General features: G+C 37.6%; 1 protein-coding gene across 6 annotated transcripts in view; it reads left to right on the top strand.

Moving 5' to 3' along the window:
• Positions 1 to 18,591, top strand: part of KLC1 (kinesin light chain 1) — a 1,225,216-nt gene that overhangs the window by 710,916 nt on the left and 495,709 nt on the right. For all 6 annotated transcript variants that reach the window (XM_044074509.1, XM_044074508.1, XM_044074510.1 and 3 more), the window contains one exon: positions 5,002 to 5,069. In XM_044074509.1, the coding sequence (XP_043930444.1) occupies positions 5,002 to 5,069 (68 nt within the window). The remainder of the gene's footprint in view (positions 1 to 5,001; positions 5,070 to 18,591) is intronic.

The following is an 18,591-nucleotide window of genomic DNA, read 5'->3' as shown; positions in this document are numbered from 1 at the left end:
AGTACCAGGAATGGGGATCTCAATTTATTGAAGAGATTTTTCTTTTTGAGTGCAGCTAAGGATTTCTTTTTTTCTGGCTGACTTTCATTGGTGTGAGTTATCTATCAAAGGTCATGTCACTCTCTGGGTTAAGATTCATATCTATTAAGATTCATGCTGCAGCAATTTCTACTCACCATTTTTTGTGGCATACCCACCATTGTTTTCTCATCCTTTATTCAAGCAAATTCTTGTGGAAGCCTTTCTTAAACTTTGGGAGATCAAAACTCACCTACTTTGGGATCCTCCTGTTTTGAACCTAAGGTTTTACTCATGTTGTTTGAGCCCTGCAGCTTGTTGCATTTGACTGCTTTTTGTTCAGAATGACCCTGCTTTCTTGCACACTTCATTGCAGGCCCCTATTCAATTGAGCTATTGCTAATTTTTCAGCATCAATCCTTTTATAATTCCTTCAAACCTTTATTTTATCTACTAATCCTTCCTTTATGCCTAAAGTGGTTTTAATCATTTTGCAAACCAAACTATTCATTTGCCAGTTTTGATGTTTGGAAAAAATCAAGGTTTGGTTGCGATATTATTTGGACAGAACTAGTATATTCAGAGACAGAACTTTTTATTTTTCTAAAACTATAGGTTTCTAGTTTCTTTGGCTTTTTGCTTGTTTCTTTTGTTGTGTCAGCCATTTGCATTTGTAAAACAATTCCTTTCATTTGCTTTATTTGCATTGGGTGTGGGATTATTCCGTTATCCTGCTGGGAAGAAATAGTATTCCAGCTGGGGCTACCACCACTTCAACAGGATTTGAGGTGATTTTTGGGGTTTTTTGAGGATAATTTCTGGAGGCAGCCACCTTCCACTCTAGGCATTCAGTCCTTGGTTTGTACTAGCTGCTATGTTAATTGTAATCCTGTCACAGTTTTGTATTTGTATGCTGTGTTGCAGGGCATTCTGTCAGCTCCTGCTTCATTATAGTTTAGCCATCCTCCCTAACATGGGAGACATGGTACAGTTTAGGACCTACCATTAGAACGATGTTGTTACTACCACATTGTTTTGTACCTACCATAAATGTAGATGTTCAAGATCCACATTTGGGTTTGGACCTTTTTCTTTAGGGTCTTCTGACATCTGGGGCAAGAAAAGAGTCAAATGCACTGCAGCAATCTGGATCTTCGAACATCTACATTTATGGTAGGTACAAAACTGTACTTTTCTCAAATAGACCTTTTTGTCTCCTCTCTGAGCAATCAGCTGACAAATTTCTGTCCCAGGACTCCATGCATGAAGGCATGGAAGACGGGTGCCTTTTCTTTTCCTTGAACAGGAATGCTCCTTTATGCTTTTCCAATGTTTCCACTGATATCTAGGGTACTTCTGAAGACTCTGAAGGAATCCCCTAGGTCATTGTGGTGAATCCCTTCTGCCCCAGGCAACAGTGCTTCTCCCTTCTTTTAAAAGTGGCTCACAGATTGGACATACTCACCCAAGCACAGGGGTGATTGATATATCCTGATCCCAAACAACTGACTGCTTGGATGATAGGGTCTTAATACCTTCTTGGCACCTTTACTGGGGATGTGCAGCAAGTACTAATGGAGGTAAGAAAGGCTACTACTAGAAAATCATTTATTAACAAATGGAAAACATTTTCTAGTTGGTGCCAACAATATAACTAACAACAATATAACTAACATCTATTCAGGGCTAATGTTTTCTCAAGTTTTTTTACATTATTTGTGTGAGTTACTTTCCTGTGGCCTGTCTTACTCAATTGTCAAAGTTTGTCGGCCATTTCAGCATGTGTGCCCATGGATTCCCCTCTTTCAAGGCATTTTCATGTCTAAATGTTTTTGAAAGAGGTATTGCATAATAGATGTCCAAGAAAAACAGTGGCTCTTCTTAGGATCTTAATTTTGTGTTACAGACGCTAATAACTTGCTCCATTTGTAACAGCTCATCTGGCTGACTTGAGGTTCTTAACATGGAAAACAGTTTTACTGTTCTGACTTCTGCAAGAAAAGCATTTGAGTTGCAAGCTCTTATGGTGGATCAACCTTATCTCATTTTCCACAGAGACAGGGTTTCCTTGAAAACGAATCCTTCATTTTTATGTCTAAAGTGGTATCCAAGTTAACTGTCTATTTCCCTGTTTTCTTCCCTGAACCCAAACTGAAAGATCGAAAATACTTTGTAACTTTGTACCTTGATGTCCACAAACAACTCTTTTACCATCTTGGCAGAACAAAGTCTTTCAGAACGCCCGATCATTTGTTCATTTCTTGTCAAAGTAAGAAGGGGGACAACCTGTGTCAAAGCAGACTATTTCCAGATGGTTGTCTTATGGTTTTGTTATTCTCACCACAGCAGAAATATTCCAGGCAGAATCAAGGAACACACTACCAGAACCTTGTGGCTTTTTGGAATGGGTTGTACTCGAGAAGCCAGCTTCTTGGTCCTGTCTGCATACTTTTACAAAGCAGTACAAGCATAGATACCTTCTCCAGGTCTAGGTCAGGCTTTGCCAGGAATGTCCTCCAGAAGCTCCTGGACCATTCTCCTTTTATCTCTCAGTTGTTCTAAGCTATGGTAATCTATCCATATAACTTGGGCTGCTACAGCATTGATCAATATGAAGAACATAGAGCAGATGTGCAAGTAAACTTACTATCAGAGTAGATATTTAAATGGCCACTGCTGCAGTAGCTGCTCCATATTCCCCTCGATTGTTTTTTAGTGTATTTTTTTATACTAGGGTGTAGACATTTCAGTTTTCTTCCTCACAATGCCCTACCAGGGCTCGGCCTCCCTCTCTCAATTGGTATGAAAATTCTGAAGGGCTTGGCATCCAAACCTGTCCTTTAGTCAGCTCAGCTTTACTGCTTGGGAATGTGGAACGTGTCCTGAAGGTTTGGAAGCTGACCAGCTGTTACAACCTAAGCAGGATATAACCCTTATAGCTTAGATTACTGCAGCAGTGATCATTCAAGCATCTACTGTTACAGTAAGTTTACTTATACAACTGTAATTTCTTTAAAACAACAGCATTTTGTTAAGATATTGTTAACACAGAATCCTTGCCAGTAGCTGTTGCATAAACTAAAGTGTTTAGTTTGTCAGCTTAAAAAAAAGTGCATTAGCTTGCTTTATAATGTAGCCGCTTACTTTATTTTCAGTTTTTAACACAAAAATAGGTAGCCCAGTTCTGTTTGCTCACGTTAACTAACTGAACAGAAGACCCTGCCTTGAATTGGAGCTTTTGTAAAAGTCAAACCAAAATTAAGTCTTATCTGTTGGCTTGTTCTTAATACTGTTGCCAGCCACAGTCCTTTTTAAGGTTTCCAAAATGCACTGGTTTCCAAAAAGTACAAATCCTTTCTTTAGCCCAGTTTAGTTTTTAATTCAACAGCACATAGCCTGCTTATAACAAAAACTCCTACACACACACACACACATACACACACACACCACATTATAAATACCTGACTTAGCCTCTATCTCTATAGCTGCTGTGTATTGAGGCTTAAAGGAGACTGCTCCTTACTAAGGACAGGCCATGTTGCCCTCGCATAAAACATAACTTGCATGATATGAGTGACTGTGACACTTGATGAAATTTGAATAATAAATAAGTTGCAGATTATTTTGAAATAAGCAAGGCTTTGTCACTGTTTTAAGTATTTATTGATTGTGCCTTTATCAGGAAAGTCTGACTTTAGCTCATCCCCGTTTCAGCAGTGGCTCAGGCAGCAAAGCTCCTTATATGATACTTGGTAACTCACCTTTGGGATAGGCATACTTCTTTCTTTTCCACTTGTTTTCGAGTCACTGCTCAGGACTTTTTCAGTAACCTCAGAGACAGTAAGCCATGTAGGAGCCTTTCATAACTTTAGATCTTAACTGAATTTCTTGAACTGCAAGGTGGATGCAGTTCTGCTATTCCTTTGGGAATTATGCATTTCTTTTCTTTTTTTTTTAAAACAAGTTTATTGTTTTTAACATACAAAATAAATATCATAACAACTTTATACAAGTAATTAAAATAGAAATAGTTATAACATTCAATAAAATAACCAAAGTATTTACAAAGACATCCACTACAAATCAAATCAATAAACTAAAATGCCATGCTATTGAAACTAAGATTTTTTTAACAGGATTTGTAAAGTATCCCATATAATATAATAAGATGTTTTTCTAGTAGTTCTTGATTTTATTGTCATCAATTCCATATGACACACTTCAGTCATAACATTTTTAAATTCATTAAACGAAGGAGGAGTATCTGAAATCCAATTTCTGGTTATTATTTTTCTAGCCACTGCTAGAATAGACCATAATAAGGGAAGCTTAACTTTTTTAACACTTTTAGGAACAGGAGTGTTGAATAATATAAGTGATTTAGAAATAATGAAATTATCTGTAAAAAGGGCCTGCAAAAAATCAAATCATTGATTAACTTCCAATATTCCTTCAATTTTATACAGTCATAAAACATATGTGCCCAATCAGCATTAATTTCTACATTACATCTTTTACATAGGTTGTCTTTATTATTTATTTTATTCATCATTAAAGGTGTATAGAAGGATCTATGTAAAAATTTCCAAGTAAAACGTCTCCAAATAATGGAAGAAGTAGTTTTATAAGCAGATTCCAATATATATTGTTTATATGCATTTCTTTTCTGATAGTAAGATGATTAGAAACTTTTACTTTCTGTTATCACTATCCTGGCAGAAAAGAACTATAAATAGATCAGTTATGTACTCTCGAGGATATTGTTTTGAGATTGTTTTGAGATTCCTGTAGATGCCTCCTGAAAAAGTTGTAATGGTGACCACCACCTACAGACTTTAGAATCTCAGAAAAAAAAAATCCTGCTGACTTAGAAGCCCTTCAAGATCTGCAATTGTAGATTTCTGTATAAATAATTTGTGGCTTCAGCTGATTGTGTTAATGCCATTATGCCTGTGTGAGTTTTAATATTCCTTTTATTTTTAGGGCAAGCAGAAAGATGGATCATCATTCGGAGAGTATGGCGGTTGGTATAAAGCTTGCAAGGTGGACAGGTATGTCTGCCTTTGGATTAAATATGTTTCATAATCATAAGGAATGTGAAACTAAAGAAAGAGATTACTAATATACAAAGTAAAATTGTGTCATGACAGAAAATGGATTTGTGTAGTAGGAAGTGCAAGACCAGGCTCCTGCATTATTTCATAGTTTGAAAGGCAAAATGTTCCTTTATCTTAGATTTTGTGCATACTTATCGATCTTATGTTTACTCTCTGACTTTTTTATTTGATACTACTTTTGCTAACTGATGTGCCAGGATAGCTACTAAATATGTGAGGCAGTGTCAGCCAGCAGCCCCTTAATATGTTTATCTTAGACCCGAACCAAGTTTCTAAGTGTCTTTTCTCAAGAAGTTGCATTTATATTGATTTGCCTTGTGTACTAAGGAATACACAGTTCTGTATTATATGACATACTTTCAGTAAAACTACATCTTTATTTTCATATTTTATTTCTTTTGTTGCCAGACTTTCTTTTCAGTCAGACTGATTTATTTTTTTAACTACAATATGTATGTGAACAAACTGCCACTGTTTTTCACTGAAGATAGTAAGTAGTTATTCAGTTATTTCTGAGAAAAAAAGCCATGTCTGTTCTCCCCTCCAACCAAAACGTTATTTTGGCTGTTATATTACAATATTTTAATCAGTAAATGGGATATAGTTTCACTGCAGTGTAAAAGAAAAAAAGCCTAGTTAAAAAAGCATAACAAGAGAAAATTAATTTGCTTTTAATCTTTCTTGCATAGGAGAATGACTGGATTTAAGGACCTTAGATTGATTTGGTAACAAGTTTTAAGGGAGAGCAAGTGAATGAAAAAGAATATTGAATATTATGAGGCTTTTTTCTAGCAAGTACATATTTTCTTAGTAGCAATTCTGCAGCTGGTCTTCATGTTTCCATGGAAACAATCTGGTAAAGAGAAACTGACTGTCTGGTTCTCATGTCTCCATGGCGACAATCTGATAAAGCGAAACTGGCTGCAGTCTGGTGGAGCGTGATTGGCTGAGGAAAAAAAGAAAAGAGAAATTAGCTAGGACATAATGTTCTCTGCTTTCAGTGTTTTTCCAGCTTGGGACAAATTATAAAGCTAAGACAAAACCAGTTAGCACTTAATAGCAGCACAGGCTGCACCATGCGTTTTACCATGCATAACCTTTCTTCTAGGTTAACTCAAGTGAGTGTGGCTGTCAGTTTGGGACCTTTGTTCCTTTTAGAATGGTAAGACTTCAGTATTTTAAGTTGTATATAGTTTTGTCTGTTAGTATTAAGTTTTAGGGGTTATTGGGGTGTGTTTTATTTATTTATTTATTTATTTATTTTTGGGGGGGCTTTCAGTAAAACAGAAAGTTTTGTAAGCTGTGACATAGGTTCATATGGATATGACAAGAAACATCTATATAAAAGTTCAACCTGCCAAACAGTTTCTGCATGTAACACAAAAGCTGGAATGCTTTCTGTAATGTCTTTAAATATCAATGGTCTGACAGATAAATACAAAAAAGAAAGAGTAGTGAACTATATTAAAATGTAGAGTGCAAATAGCTATGTTACAGGAGGCACACTTAGAACTGAACAAGTGAATTTCATAAAGAAAGGTTTTTAGGATGGTTATTCAGTGGAATATCTGGAAGAAAACAGTTTTCAGCAAGGAATATTATTTATAGGTGGGGACTAGAATGCGATTTTTACAGTGAACGTATAACAAAGGAGGGTAGATTTTTGAAGAAATTTTTGAAAATATTTAGCATGGAAGATGTGAATTCAGTAATAGGAATTCACAGGGAATTTACATATTATTCCCCAAGGTATAAAAACTGAGCTAGGCTAGACGGAATTTACATTTCACAAGAAATTGAAGTCTTGATACTCACCCAATAACTATTTCAGATCATGCGCCAATAAAAACTAAAATAAAAACACAAGGTAATGAAATAAAAACGAGACACTTGGCACTTTCCCACGTATCTGTTGAAAAGAGAGGAATTTAAGGAATGGGTAGTAGAGATTATTCAGGATCTATTAGAGATGATAGAAATTTCTTCTGAAAATATACCTAGGGAGTCTGATAAAATTAAGGTGGCGTTTAAAAATAGGATGGAATTAAAAGAAAGGGAGCTATGGTTAAGAAGTAACAAGAATTATTTAGAGGGACTGACATACCTCTCAATCTCTTAGTTCAAGAAGTCTGGACAAAGCCTGACAACATGGGGAAACAAAGGCACAAAAATAGGGACACATTTCAAATATTGATCTTATAAACTTAAAAGTTGCTAGAATAACAGGATTTGTGTTAGTATGCATTTTCTGAAGGGTATAAAGTCTGAAACTCAAAGGCATGTCATTATTTAGTGACTTTAAGTCTTAGATCATCACAATGATTTGTCAGAAAAACACAAATTTTATGAGGAACAGACTAAAAATATGAGCAAAAATCTGGACAGTTGAGAGGTATGGGGACTGACAAAGTATTGCAGAATAGGGTGAATCTCACAGAAGAAGAGGATGAACTGTGGAATGCTAAGCAAAAAATAAGGGATTATCTTGATAATATGCACAACTTTAGAAAGATTGCTGTTAAGCAACTGTATTTTAACACTAGAACACAAACTTTTAGCACAACTCCTCGGACAACAGAAAGCAGAAACGGCTTTGCCAAGCTTAGGGAGCCTGTAACAAGGAAGGTAACAGGAGATCCTGTAGAGGTATTAGAAATATTTTGTAAATTCTATGAAAGTCTGTATAAAGCAGAGAAATATGGAAATTAAGAAAAGATACAAATTGAAATGTTTATGGAAGAGTTAAATATGCCAAGGTTAGAGGTAGATGAGGCTGAATTACTAATGGTTAGGATAGGAGAAGATGACGTACAAATTGTGATGTATAGCCAATGTACAGGAAAGTCCCCAGAAATAGATGGTATTCCTGTGGAGGTTTGGAAGCTGTGAGGGAAAAAACTGATAAAGATCTGGAAGGTTTTGTTTAACAATATTTTAAGAGGAGGAGAAGTACCAACATCCTGGAAGAAAGCAGTGGTAGCTGTAATACCTAAAGAGGGTAAAGATGCATCAGATCCAGCTTCATACAGGCCCATTTCAATACTAAACCAGCATTATTAAGAGACTTAGGGACACAGGTGGACAGTGGTCTCACGTTCGATAACCACATCGCCACAACAGTCAGGAAATCCTTCTATGTGGCACACCTCATCACTAAGGGCTTTTCATCCAGAAAAAAGGAGGTCATTGTCCCACTGTATTCATCCCTCATTAGACCCATTCTAGAATACAACGCCCCATTTGGTATGTAGCACTCAAGACACCTGCAACAACTGGAAAGGCTGCAGAAATACCTCACTAAAAGAATCACAGGCCTAAAACAGAAGCACTATGCTGACCGCCTTAAACAACTCCAGCTATACTCTGTCGCATATCGTCTACTCAGAGGCGATCTCTGCTTAACATACAGGGCCATGTCAAACCCAGAGCTGTTGGACATGCTACAGTTAAAGAAATCCCAATCCCTCAGAGCCACACGCTCCAGGGATCTAAACCTTGTCATCACAATAACAAAACATGCTGGAGGGATAGGTTCCTGGCCCAGAGACTCCCCGGACTCTGGACTAGACTGCCCATACATGTCAAGCAGAGCGTCTCTTTGTCCCTCTTCAAAAGAAACCTTGACAATTGGATGGGAGAAAGGAAATTCACCGTGGGATCACGTCAGTTACCCTGCTAGACAGGGGTCCAGGGAAGTAAATAGTGTGGGAAGAAATAGCCAGGGAATTGTTATGGCTAGGCTTGTATAGGCCCTAGGGCCGATAGCCTAGTACCAACCTATGACCCTATTATAAAGTGTTCATGTCCATAATGGCTAAGAGAATGGCAAAAATAATGCCATACGTTATAGATATGGATCATTGTAGTTTTGGGGAGGAGAGGCAAACATTTGACAACATTAACAGAACACTGATGATCCAGAAGGAAGCAGAATGTAAGAAAATGCCATTGTTGTTGGTAGGTCTTGATGCAGAGAAAGCATTTGACAGAGTAAGCTGGGCCTTTATGAGAAGGGCAATGGAAGCATTTGCATTTCTTAAAAAAAATTATAAGTTGATTAGGAGGATATATGAGGGATCAGAGGTGAAAATTAAAGTGGGTGCGGACCTTTCTTATAATTTCTCCTTGAGCAGTGGAACCAGGCAGGGTGTCGTCTTTCTCCTTTGTTATTTGCGTTATATTTAGAATCATTGGGAAAGAAAATAAGGGACTCAGAAATTCAAGGATATGATTGGTATGGTAGTCAAGAAAAGCTGGCGCTGTTTGTGGATATTATTTTATACCTGACAAAGCCAGAAAGAGACATTACAGTGTTGTGGAACATTTTGAGACAGTTTCAGATCTTTTTGGGATAGAAAATTAATGAAGCTAAAACAAAGGCAGTAGCTGTAAATTATATACCCATGCATGAATTGGTTCAGCAGTGTCCTTATTTATGGGGACATGATAAAATGAAGTATTTAGTAGTGTGGATTAAAATTATTCTGTTGTGGCAATTTAGGATATGTGGGAAGAAGAGATAATACAAAAACTGAGAAAATTGAAGCTTTGTTATATGGCTATGGTAGTAAGATACAAGCAGTTAAATGTTTTTAGTCCCTTTAGACTTGTACACAGGTCAGCCATATGTTTATCATTCAGAGGAGAAGTTGTGGATAGCAGTTAATAAAGAGCTGAAGGACTTTATCTGGGATAAGATCATTCTTCCTGTAGAACAGGTCAGATTGGGATTACCTAATTTGAAGGGGTATTTCAGAGCTACACAGTTAAGGCTGCTCTACATAGCACAAGCAGAAGACTATAATTCAAAACAGAAAAGGATAATGTTGAAACAGGGGGGAAGCTTAAGAAACAAGGAGAGACTGGAATTTTGGATGCAGCCCTTTAAGGAGAATAACAATCATACTGAATATTATATCCATAAAGTAGCAGAACGTATTCTAAGAACCAAGCCAACACAAGAATGGAGAAAGAAGATTCTGCTGATATGGGTGACTGCAATTAAGGATATAGACAATAGGCAAGAGGGGGCGGGAATTTGAGAAAACTGCCAAAGGAACCAAGATATTGGGAGCAAATAACTAGAGAGGGAAAGATGATAGAATGGGAAAATGCAAAGAATTCATTTGGACTGCAAGTTAGAGATTGCCTTCCCTATCAAGGATTGATGTCAGAGTACAGGCAAAGAGAAAGAAATAGGGGGGTCCTAAATGAAAGACCGGAACTGGTAGAATTTTTAGTAGAATCTAGAACAGAAGCTGCCATTAAAAAATGAATAATTGGTAGATCATATAAAACATTGCATGATAACTGTAAGAATCAGTCAGAGGAGGTTAGAAAGGATTGGGAAGAGAGAATGGGTAATCAATCCACAAAGAAACAATGGGAGGATATATGTAAGTCTGCCAAATGTGCAACAAAATCTAGAAGATTTAGGATTTTTGCTTGGAAATGTCTACATAGATATTTTTATACCCCAAGTAGACTCAAGAGAATTTTTCCTCCGGTAAATAGCAAATGTTGGAGGTGTGATGGGGAAGAAAGAGGTAATTGGGAACATATTTTCTGGGAGTGCAGTGAGTTGGCAGACTTTAAGGATTCCTTCCAGGATGCACTGCTGGAGGTGCTGGGTGGGCAGATTGGTGTGATGATGGAGATTATTATTCTGAGCTATGATGCAGAACTGGAATTGCCTAGACATGTTAAGGCCTTGCTGTCTCTAATTATTGTGGCTGCCAAAAAAGCAGTTACTAGAAAATGGAAATCAAAATCTAAACCAACTATGTTAGATGTATTGAATACAGTAACAGAGATAAAGCAACTGGTATTGAGATCTTTAGAAAAAGGTAGAAGCAAGCTACATAGGAAAAATGGGAATTGTATGAACAATACATACAGGGGAGGAATGAGGTTTAAAACAAGGCAGGACTTAAATGAGCTATGTAAAGTTTGACTGAAAAGGATTGGGTATATTATACGTGATGTATAATGTTTGCAACTGGTGCGTATTTATGGTTTGTGATGTAAAATGCTTGCAACTAGGATTGTGTCAGTGTGGTTTGTTTTCATTTATATAAATGCATGATTGCTTACATCATAAGTGATGGTTTAATAAAAATGTTTTTTTAAAAAAAGGGGCAGGAATTGGATAATTTATGTAATGCTGCTTAGGTTATATGATATGTAGCAATATATGTGAAGTGTAATGTTTGTTAATTTTAACTTGCTAATACAGTTAGGCACATTTACAGTTAGATAAAACTAATCAATGTCACAAATGATAACTCAGCAATAGGTGTTTTAAAAAAGTAAATGGGGTAATGTTTCTGATTCACATCTAAAGGGTAATTGTCATTTTATTTTGGGAGTAGTGTTTATTTGGCTTTGGCATCTTTTTCTAGTAAACCTGATCTCTAGGTGATTGTCACTGTTGAACTGACACCCCTACCCCATGTGCAAAAATGGGAAAGGGAGGTTGTGGATGGATGAGTAAAGATAAGAAAATGTTGGAGTTTCTGTATGTCTTTATTGCTTCTTGGTCCAGTCCTATTGCCAAGAGTCTTCTTAACTGCTGCTTTGCAACTTATCAACTGTGAGCTATAAAAAGACCTTTGGTCCCAGAATGTAATATCTTGTAAAGTTGTATGGTGTCATGAATTGGATTGAGGCTACTATTTTGAGAAAGACGTCTAGTACTTCAACAAAGTGCTGTATTTTTTTAACTTTTTTTTCCCCCCGTGTCAGGGGATTTGAATTGAGCTTTGTAGTATTACCATTTTTTTTTCATTTGCATTGAAAGCTGTGTGGGCCATAGACTGCAGCACGGTTTTAGTTCATAATTGTTCATCTGTTTAATTTTCTTTTAGAGCTCTTGTCAGGTAGCAGTGAATGAGTGAGGTGCCATAAAGGTGCAGTTTTAGTAGTATTACTATCTTGAGTTATCTTGGGAGTTACCTGACATGTGGTCATTCCTTCCTTTTGTACTTTTGCCATTGAGCCTCTAGTTTTTTTCTTTTCTGTGCATATGTCATAGCAATGCTAGTTTCTGCTTCAGTGTATATACAGAGTGTGGCACTGGTACAGTGGATATAAAAAGTTTACACACCCCTGTTAAAATGACAGGTTTTTGTGATGTAAAAAAATGAAACCACAATAAATCATTTCAAAACTTTTCACACCTTTAATGTGAGCTATATTGAAAAACAAATCTGTTAGGAGAAAAAATATATAAAAAAAAACATACAATAAGCTGGTTGCATAAGTGTGCACACCCTTAAACTACTACTTTTGTTGGAGCACCTTTTGAATTAATTACAGCATTCAGTCTTCTTGGGTGCACACCTGCCATCAATTAAAGAGACTCTGATTAACTCCAAATAAAGTTCAGCTTTCCTAGTAGGATTTTCCTGACATTTACTCCGTTGCCTGCTACAATAAAAGCCATGGTTCGCAGAGAGCTTACAAAGCATCAAAGGGATCTCATTGTTGAAAGGTATCAGTCAGGAGATGGATACAAAAAAATTTCCACAGCATTGGGTATACCATGGAACACAGTGAAGATAGTCATCAAAAAGTGGAGAAAATATGGGACAACAGTGACGTAAAGAACTGGACGTCCCTCCAAAATTGATGAAAAGACCAGACTAAAACTGGTGAGGCTGCCAAGGGACCTACAGCAACACTGAAGGAGCTACAGGAATTTCTGGCAAGTACTGGCTGTGTACTACTTAATGTGACAACAATATCCTGTATTCTACATATGTCTGAGCTATGGGGTAGGGTTGCAAGACAGAAACCTTCTCTTACACAGAAAAACATCCAGGCCCAGCTAAAATTTGAAAAACAATACATCAACTCTCCCAAAACATGTGGGAAAATGTGTTATGGTATGATGAGACCAAGGTTGAACTTTTTGGCCACAATTCCAAAAGATACGTTTGTCGCAAAAACAGCACTTCGCATCACCAAAAGAACACCATCCCCATGGTGAAGCATGGTGGTGGCAGTATTATGCTTTGGGGTTGCTTTTCTTCAGCTGGAACTGGGACTTTAGTCAAGGTGCAGGGAATTATGAACATTTCCAAATACCAGTCACTTTTGGCCCAAAACCTTCAGATGTGTGCTAGAAAGCTGAAGATGAAGAGGAATTTCACCTTTCAACACAACAATGACCCAAGCATACATCCAAATCAACAAAAGAATGGCTTCATCAGAAGAAAATTAAAGTTTTGGATAGGCCTAGGCAGAGCCCACACCTAAATCCAATATAATATCTGTGGGGTGACCTGAAGATGGCTGTGCACAAGAGATGCCCTAGCAATCTGACAGATTTGGAGGGCTTTTGCAAGGAAGAATGGGCAAATATTGCCAAGTCAAGATGGGCAATGCTGACAGACTCCTACCCAAGAAACCTGAATGCTGTAATTAAATCAAGAGGTGCTTCAGCAAAGTATTAGTTTGAGTGTTCACACTTATGCAACCAGCTTATTCTACATTTTTTATTTTTTATATTTTTCCCCTAACAGATTTATTTGTTTTTCAATTGAATTGTACAAGTTATAGGTCACATTAAAGGTGGGAAAAGTTTTGAAATGATTTATTGTAGTCTCATTTTTTTATATCACAAAAACCTGGCATTTTAACAGGGATGTGTAAACTTTTTATATCCACTGTATATACTGCATGTTTAGACTACCTCAGTCACCTACCACTTGCATTTTCAGAGGGAGTGGTTGATGCATACCTGGAGATAGAGCCCAGCCATCTATCTGTATCTCATTTTTCTCAACACCACTTCTTTGGTTTTATGGAACAAGAACGTGGCAGTCAAGCAAGCTCTGTGGTGTAGAGGGATAAAGTCCTGACTATGCCAAAGGTGACCCAAGTTCAACTAGTAGCTCTGATGTCTGTAGGAGCTGGCTGGGGAGGATGGGATTGCAAGACCACTGAATGCTCACCCATTCAGAAGGGTGGGGCAACTCTGGCTTACCACCTAGGTGACACAATAGCACTAGATGTTTACTTAGTGGAGTTCTGTGCCAGCCAAACTTGAGCTATTGTAGTACTTTCAGGTAGCCGAGTGGAATCCTGGAAGTAGAGGAACACCTCCCCTTGGGAGGTAGTAGTTATGAGTTCAGAAGAGCCACAGAAGGGGTGCTCCCAATGGAAAGATGGGCCATACCCCAAGACTACCAGGCTGCACTGCTCCTTATTGCCCAGCTCTTGCTAGGGAATGGAGGACAGATGGGGTTCTTGGGCAGAAATTAATGGGGCCATAGGCCTGTCATCTAGCCCAGGAATGCTTGGTTCCTATTTTCCTGGAACAAATAGACCAAAATGAATGAAGCTAGAGGGACCATGGGGGTGGGTACAAAAAAAATTGCATTCAACCCTTTTTCTTTCTTTGTATCAACCACAGATATCTGTCATGATTATAGTGCATTCATATTTGATCTTCTCCACAACTCCAGCCTTGCATGTTTATCTGCAATGTTTGCATTTCACTAGCCTTAATTTTGTAGCTGTCTAAATCACCTGCAAACAGTGTACCTTTCTGTTGAACAGACCAAGTGTTGCAGCCTATTTTAGATCATTTGATCAACTTTAGTTATTTTCCTAACAAATATGACTTTGATATTTGTTGTCTGTGTGAACACATTTCACTGCTTCTTACATTATGATACTTATCCTGTTTCAAGTGTCATTTACTTGCCACTCACCATACTCGCTCCCTGATCTGTATATATAATGTGGGGTCTTATGATCATGTGTAGAGGGAAATTAGCTATAACACATCTTTTACATACATTTTGTGTCCTGGATTTCCCCTTATTTGCTTTTCACTATATAGTTCAAACAGGTTTATCAGCATTTAACACATTTCACAAGTTTTCACCAATAATGGGAACAAACAAGTCTTCACACCCTTAGTTTCTAAAAAGTAATGTCTTTTCACTTACTGAAGCTTTGTTTATTTGGTCTCTTGGATCTGTGGTATGAGTTTTCAATGAATTACTTCATTCTTGTACAGCTCTATGGCAGAATATTTGTAATACAGAAACAGCACCATTTTGCTTAGAGTCCTGCAAAGTACCTTTAGCATAAACTTTTTCCAGAAGAGACTGTTTACTTAGCTTTCCTTGCTTTACATTCTGCTTTGTCTGTTAGTCTTTTTCTCAGTTCTATTTTTTTACCACTGAAGAATATCTATTCTCCTCCACTCTGGAAATCTTTTTTGGCTATGGCTGCTCCTGTGGGCCATTTCATCACATGACACTTAAAACATCTGGTCGTCATTACTATATCACCGCCCTCAGTTAAGACCTGGAGCTGCTGTTTCATCATGTAACACTTCAGACATGTGGTTGTCCATACATAATCCCACTGAGCTAAGAACTTGGGTTATGTGAAATCCCATTGGCCAGCCAGCTTCTAGTATAGTTGGCCAAGAGTACCATCCAGTCATCCTATTCTTGCATCATAATAGTGACCATGGGTACGTGTAGACTGGCTTCTTTTGGAAATATTCCAACATGGAAGTGCCTTGTCTGCATGGCTCTGACATCCATTTAATGAAAGTCCATCTAGAGCATCTGTTACATTTCTGGCACTTGCTGAGCTTTCAGATGTCATAAAGGCAAATCCCTTTGATTTCCAGGTTGCTGTATTCTGAACAAGGGTGACTTCCAAAAAATGTCCGTATTCACTTGAGATTTCACCTGAACCTTGCTGATCTGTGGCGTGTAGTACAGTCCATCAGTCATAGATCTTTTCCTATTTTCAGCCTTTCAGCCTCCATGGTATTTGTTTTTTTGAAGGCCTTTTGTTATTCCCACTAGATTCAGGCTTTTCACATTCTGGAATATTTTTTTTCATCTTTCTATGATACATTTTAGGTTTCTCTTTCTGGTTGCAGCATCTCCTTTTCTGTTTCATGTATTTTAGTTTACTTTAGTTCATTTACTTCCTTCAGCTTTGCAAGCTACTGTTTTAGGAATCGTATCAATCTTCTAGGAGGCTTTTGCCAGGTTGTTTTCTCATTTTATTTATAGTTTTTGAACTATGAACAGTATATTTTCTTTCTTTAATTTACTTCATTCCACATTTTGTGTATCTCATGGTGCTTATTAGTTTGCATGTTAATGTGCAGTTCATTTTGTACAGTCTCTTATTTACTGTATTTTCCTAGCTTTTCAGCAAGCTCAGATAGAGCATTAGTCAATTTGACCATTTGTTTATGCATATTTGTATCACCCTGATCCAACAAGACAAGCACTGTTTTGGACAGGGTACCCCTTGTATACCTGTCTTTTGTCAGTTTTATCCTTCAGCTGCTCAAGGTCAACTATCATTATCAGAGGAGTGAACCACTAACCACTATGGTGAACTTTTATATCTCATGCCTTTACAACACTTAAATGTAATGGTATGTGAAAGGATCAATAGACACCAGGGAAGCTGTGGTTCGAGGGCAGGAACGCTAGACACCAGAGAAACTCTACATTGCATGCCATAATGGCACATTTAAAAAAAAGAAAAAGTTTTGGTGCTGGGAACCCAGCAGACACAGAGGGTACTATAAGTAGCATGCCTTAAAGGAGCTAAAAGGGGTTCTGACCCAGTACCATCCCACTTCCCACAGAAGATATTAGTGCTAGAAAAAAATCAGACTTAAAAAAAAAGTACAAAGGGAGAAGGCTACGAAACCTGTACCCTTGCTACAAGAAACCTCAGCATTAACCCACTGAGATAAATGCGATAAATAAGTTTGTACAGCAGGGTTTTTTTTTTTTGTTTTGTTTTGTTTTGTTTTTTAAACATATCTTGAGCATTATTCAATTCCAGCAGCAGTTCATGACTTTTGAGGGGGGAGGGACAGGGAACATTAAGCATGCCTCTCAGCCTCATAGCACATGAAATCAAGACTACCAAAATTAATAGTCAGGGATGGATTTTAATTATTCCTTCTACAAGCATAGAAGTCCACCAGTATACCTAGTTTTGCACTGTATGGCAGGAAAAAAAGGAGACACCAGGAATGTTCTGACAACACATGGACAGGTATGGGTATGGTGCCTGTGGTAACACAATGCATCAGCTGCTGCTATTAACTACCACAAAAAAGTGCTGATCTGCACTTGCTGGAGTTAACAGTGATTCTGATGTGAGCAACTTAGCCAATAAGGTCTTTTGTCTTTGTGGCTAATGTGCCTTTAAATTGTAAAATCCCTCATTGTTGAAACAAGGCCTTTATAACACAGCCCTTAATGTGATTGCTAGGATTCTTTCTGAATCCCTGAAAAAAGGTTCCAGAATTTTTAGCCAAAAAGAAAGGAAGGAAATGTTTTCAGGTCAGCCTAGGAGGATGAATCTGATGGAGCAGAATGTAGAGGCACCTCCAGAAGTGAAGTTTTGCTTAAAACCTTATAGAGAGAGTAAAGCACAACACAAAGCATTGCATGGGATTTCCAAGATAGCTGTAATCAACAACTTAATTTCAGCTCTTCCAGTGTGAAAATAAAAAGTGAGAAATAAGGACCAATGATATAGTCAGCTTGGGTAACGTTCAGTTTCTGGCTAGTAAGTACTGTGACTGGTTGCCTGCAAAGAATACATTTGGAAAGCCTGAAAGAAAATTTACCAGAAAGGGTGAAGAAAGAATCCTGCAGCTGTTCAGCAAAAACAAGTAATTCAAGCTTCAGCTTTGGTACAAGACATGGCTTGTAGTAATTTAGAGGAAATAATAAATCAAATGTACTTGGAGGTGATTTAGTTGAAATGAAGAAAAGGCTGGCTGAGTACAAGGCTTCTCAAAAAGCGAAGTTTCAAAAATGGTGAAGTTAGAAGACAGCAGGTGCAGCGAAACCCTGAGATTTTCTGCTGTACCAGAGAAACTGGAAGGAGCAGATTGTATTAATATTGCAAATAAGCTACTGGACTGGTGTTCCATAGTAGGATTTGTTAATCGGAGGGGCACACTGAGTGTATGCCCCAAACCTGGCCATGTGAAAGCAGCCAAGACCTGTAATAGTAGAATTGTAATCATACCAGCAGAAGGAGTTAATCTTGACAAAGTTGTGCCAGAAGGGAAAATATTAAAAACTGGAGATAGCAGAGTGTGTGTTTGTGGAAAATGATTGATTACTGTACATCAGACAGAAGAGAAGCAAATTTATCCCAGTAATGAGGGAATGTTGAGAGTCAGGTGTGAGATGTAAACTGCTGTATCCTGCTGTCTTCAGAATATTTTTTCTTGGAGGATCAAAGACATTTTTGATGTAGAACAGGCTATGGTAGGAAAAAAAAATTATCCAACAAAAAGTGAGCCAGCAAACAGAAGGTACTCTGTTTCTCATTCTTATGACAGTTAAGCTGATAGAATCTGCCAATGAAAACTTTTCTGATGTTCCAAAGGATAATGCTCGAGAGATGGCAACAAGTACGGGAGCTAACTAGA

The sequence above is a fragment of the Protopterus annectens genome, chromosome 6.part0 (genome assembly GCF_019279795.1).
Source record: "Protopterus annectens isolate FY-2018-M chromosome 6.part0, PAN1.0, whole genome shotgun sequence".
Taxonomy (NCBI): domain Eukaryota; kingdom Metazoa; phylum Chordata; order Ceratodontiformes; family Protopteridae; genus Protopterus; species Protopterus annectens.
The sequence above is the reverse complement of the archived record's forward strand: the minus strand, read 5'-3'. Positions and strand labels throughout refer to the sequence as shown.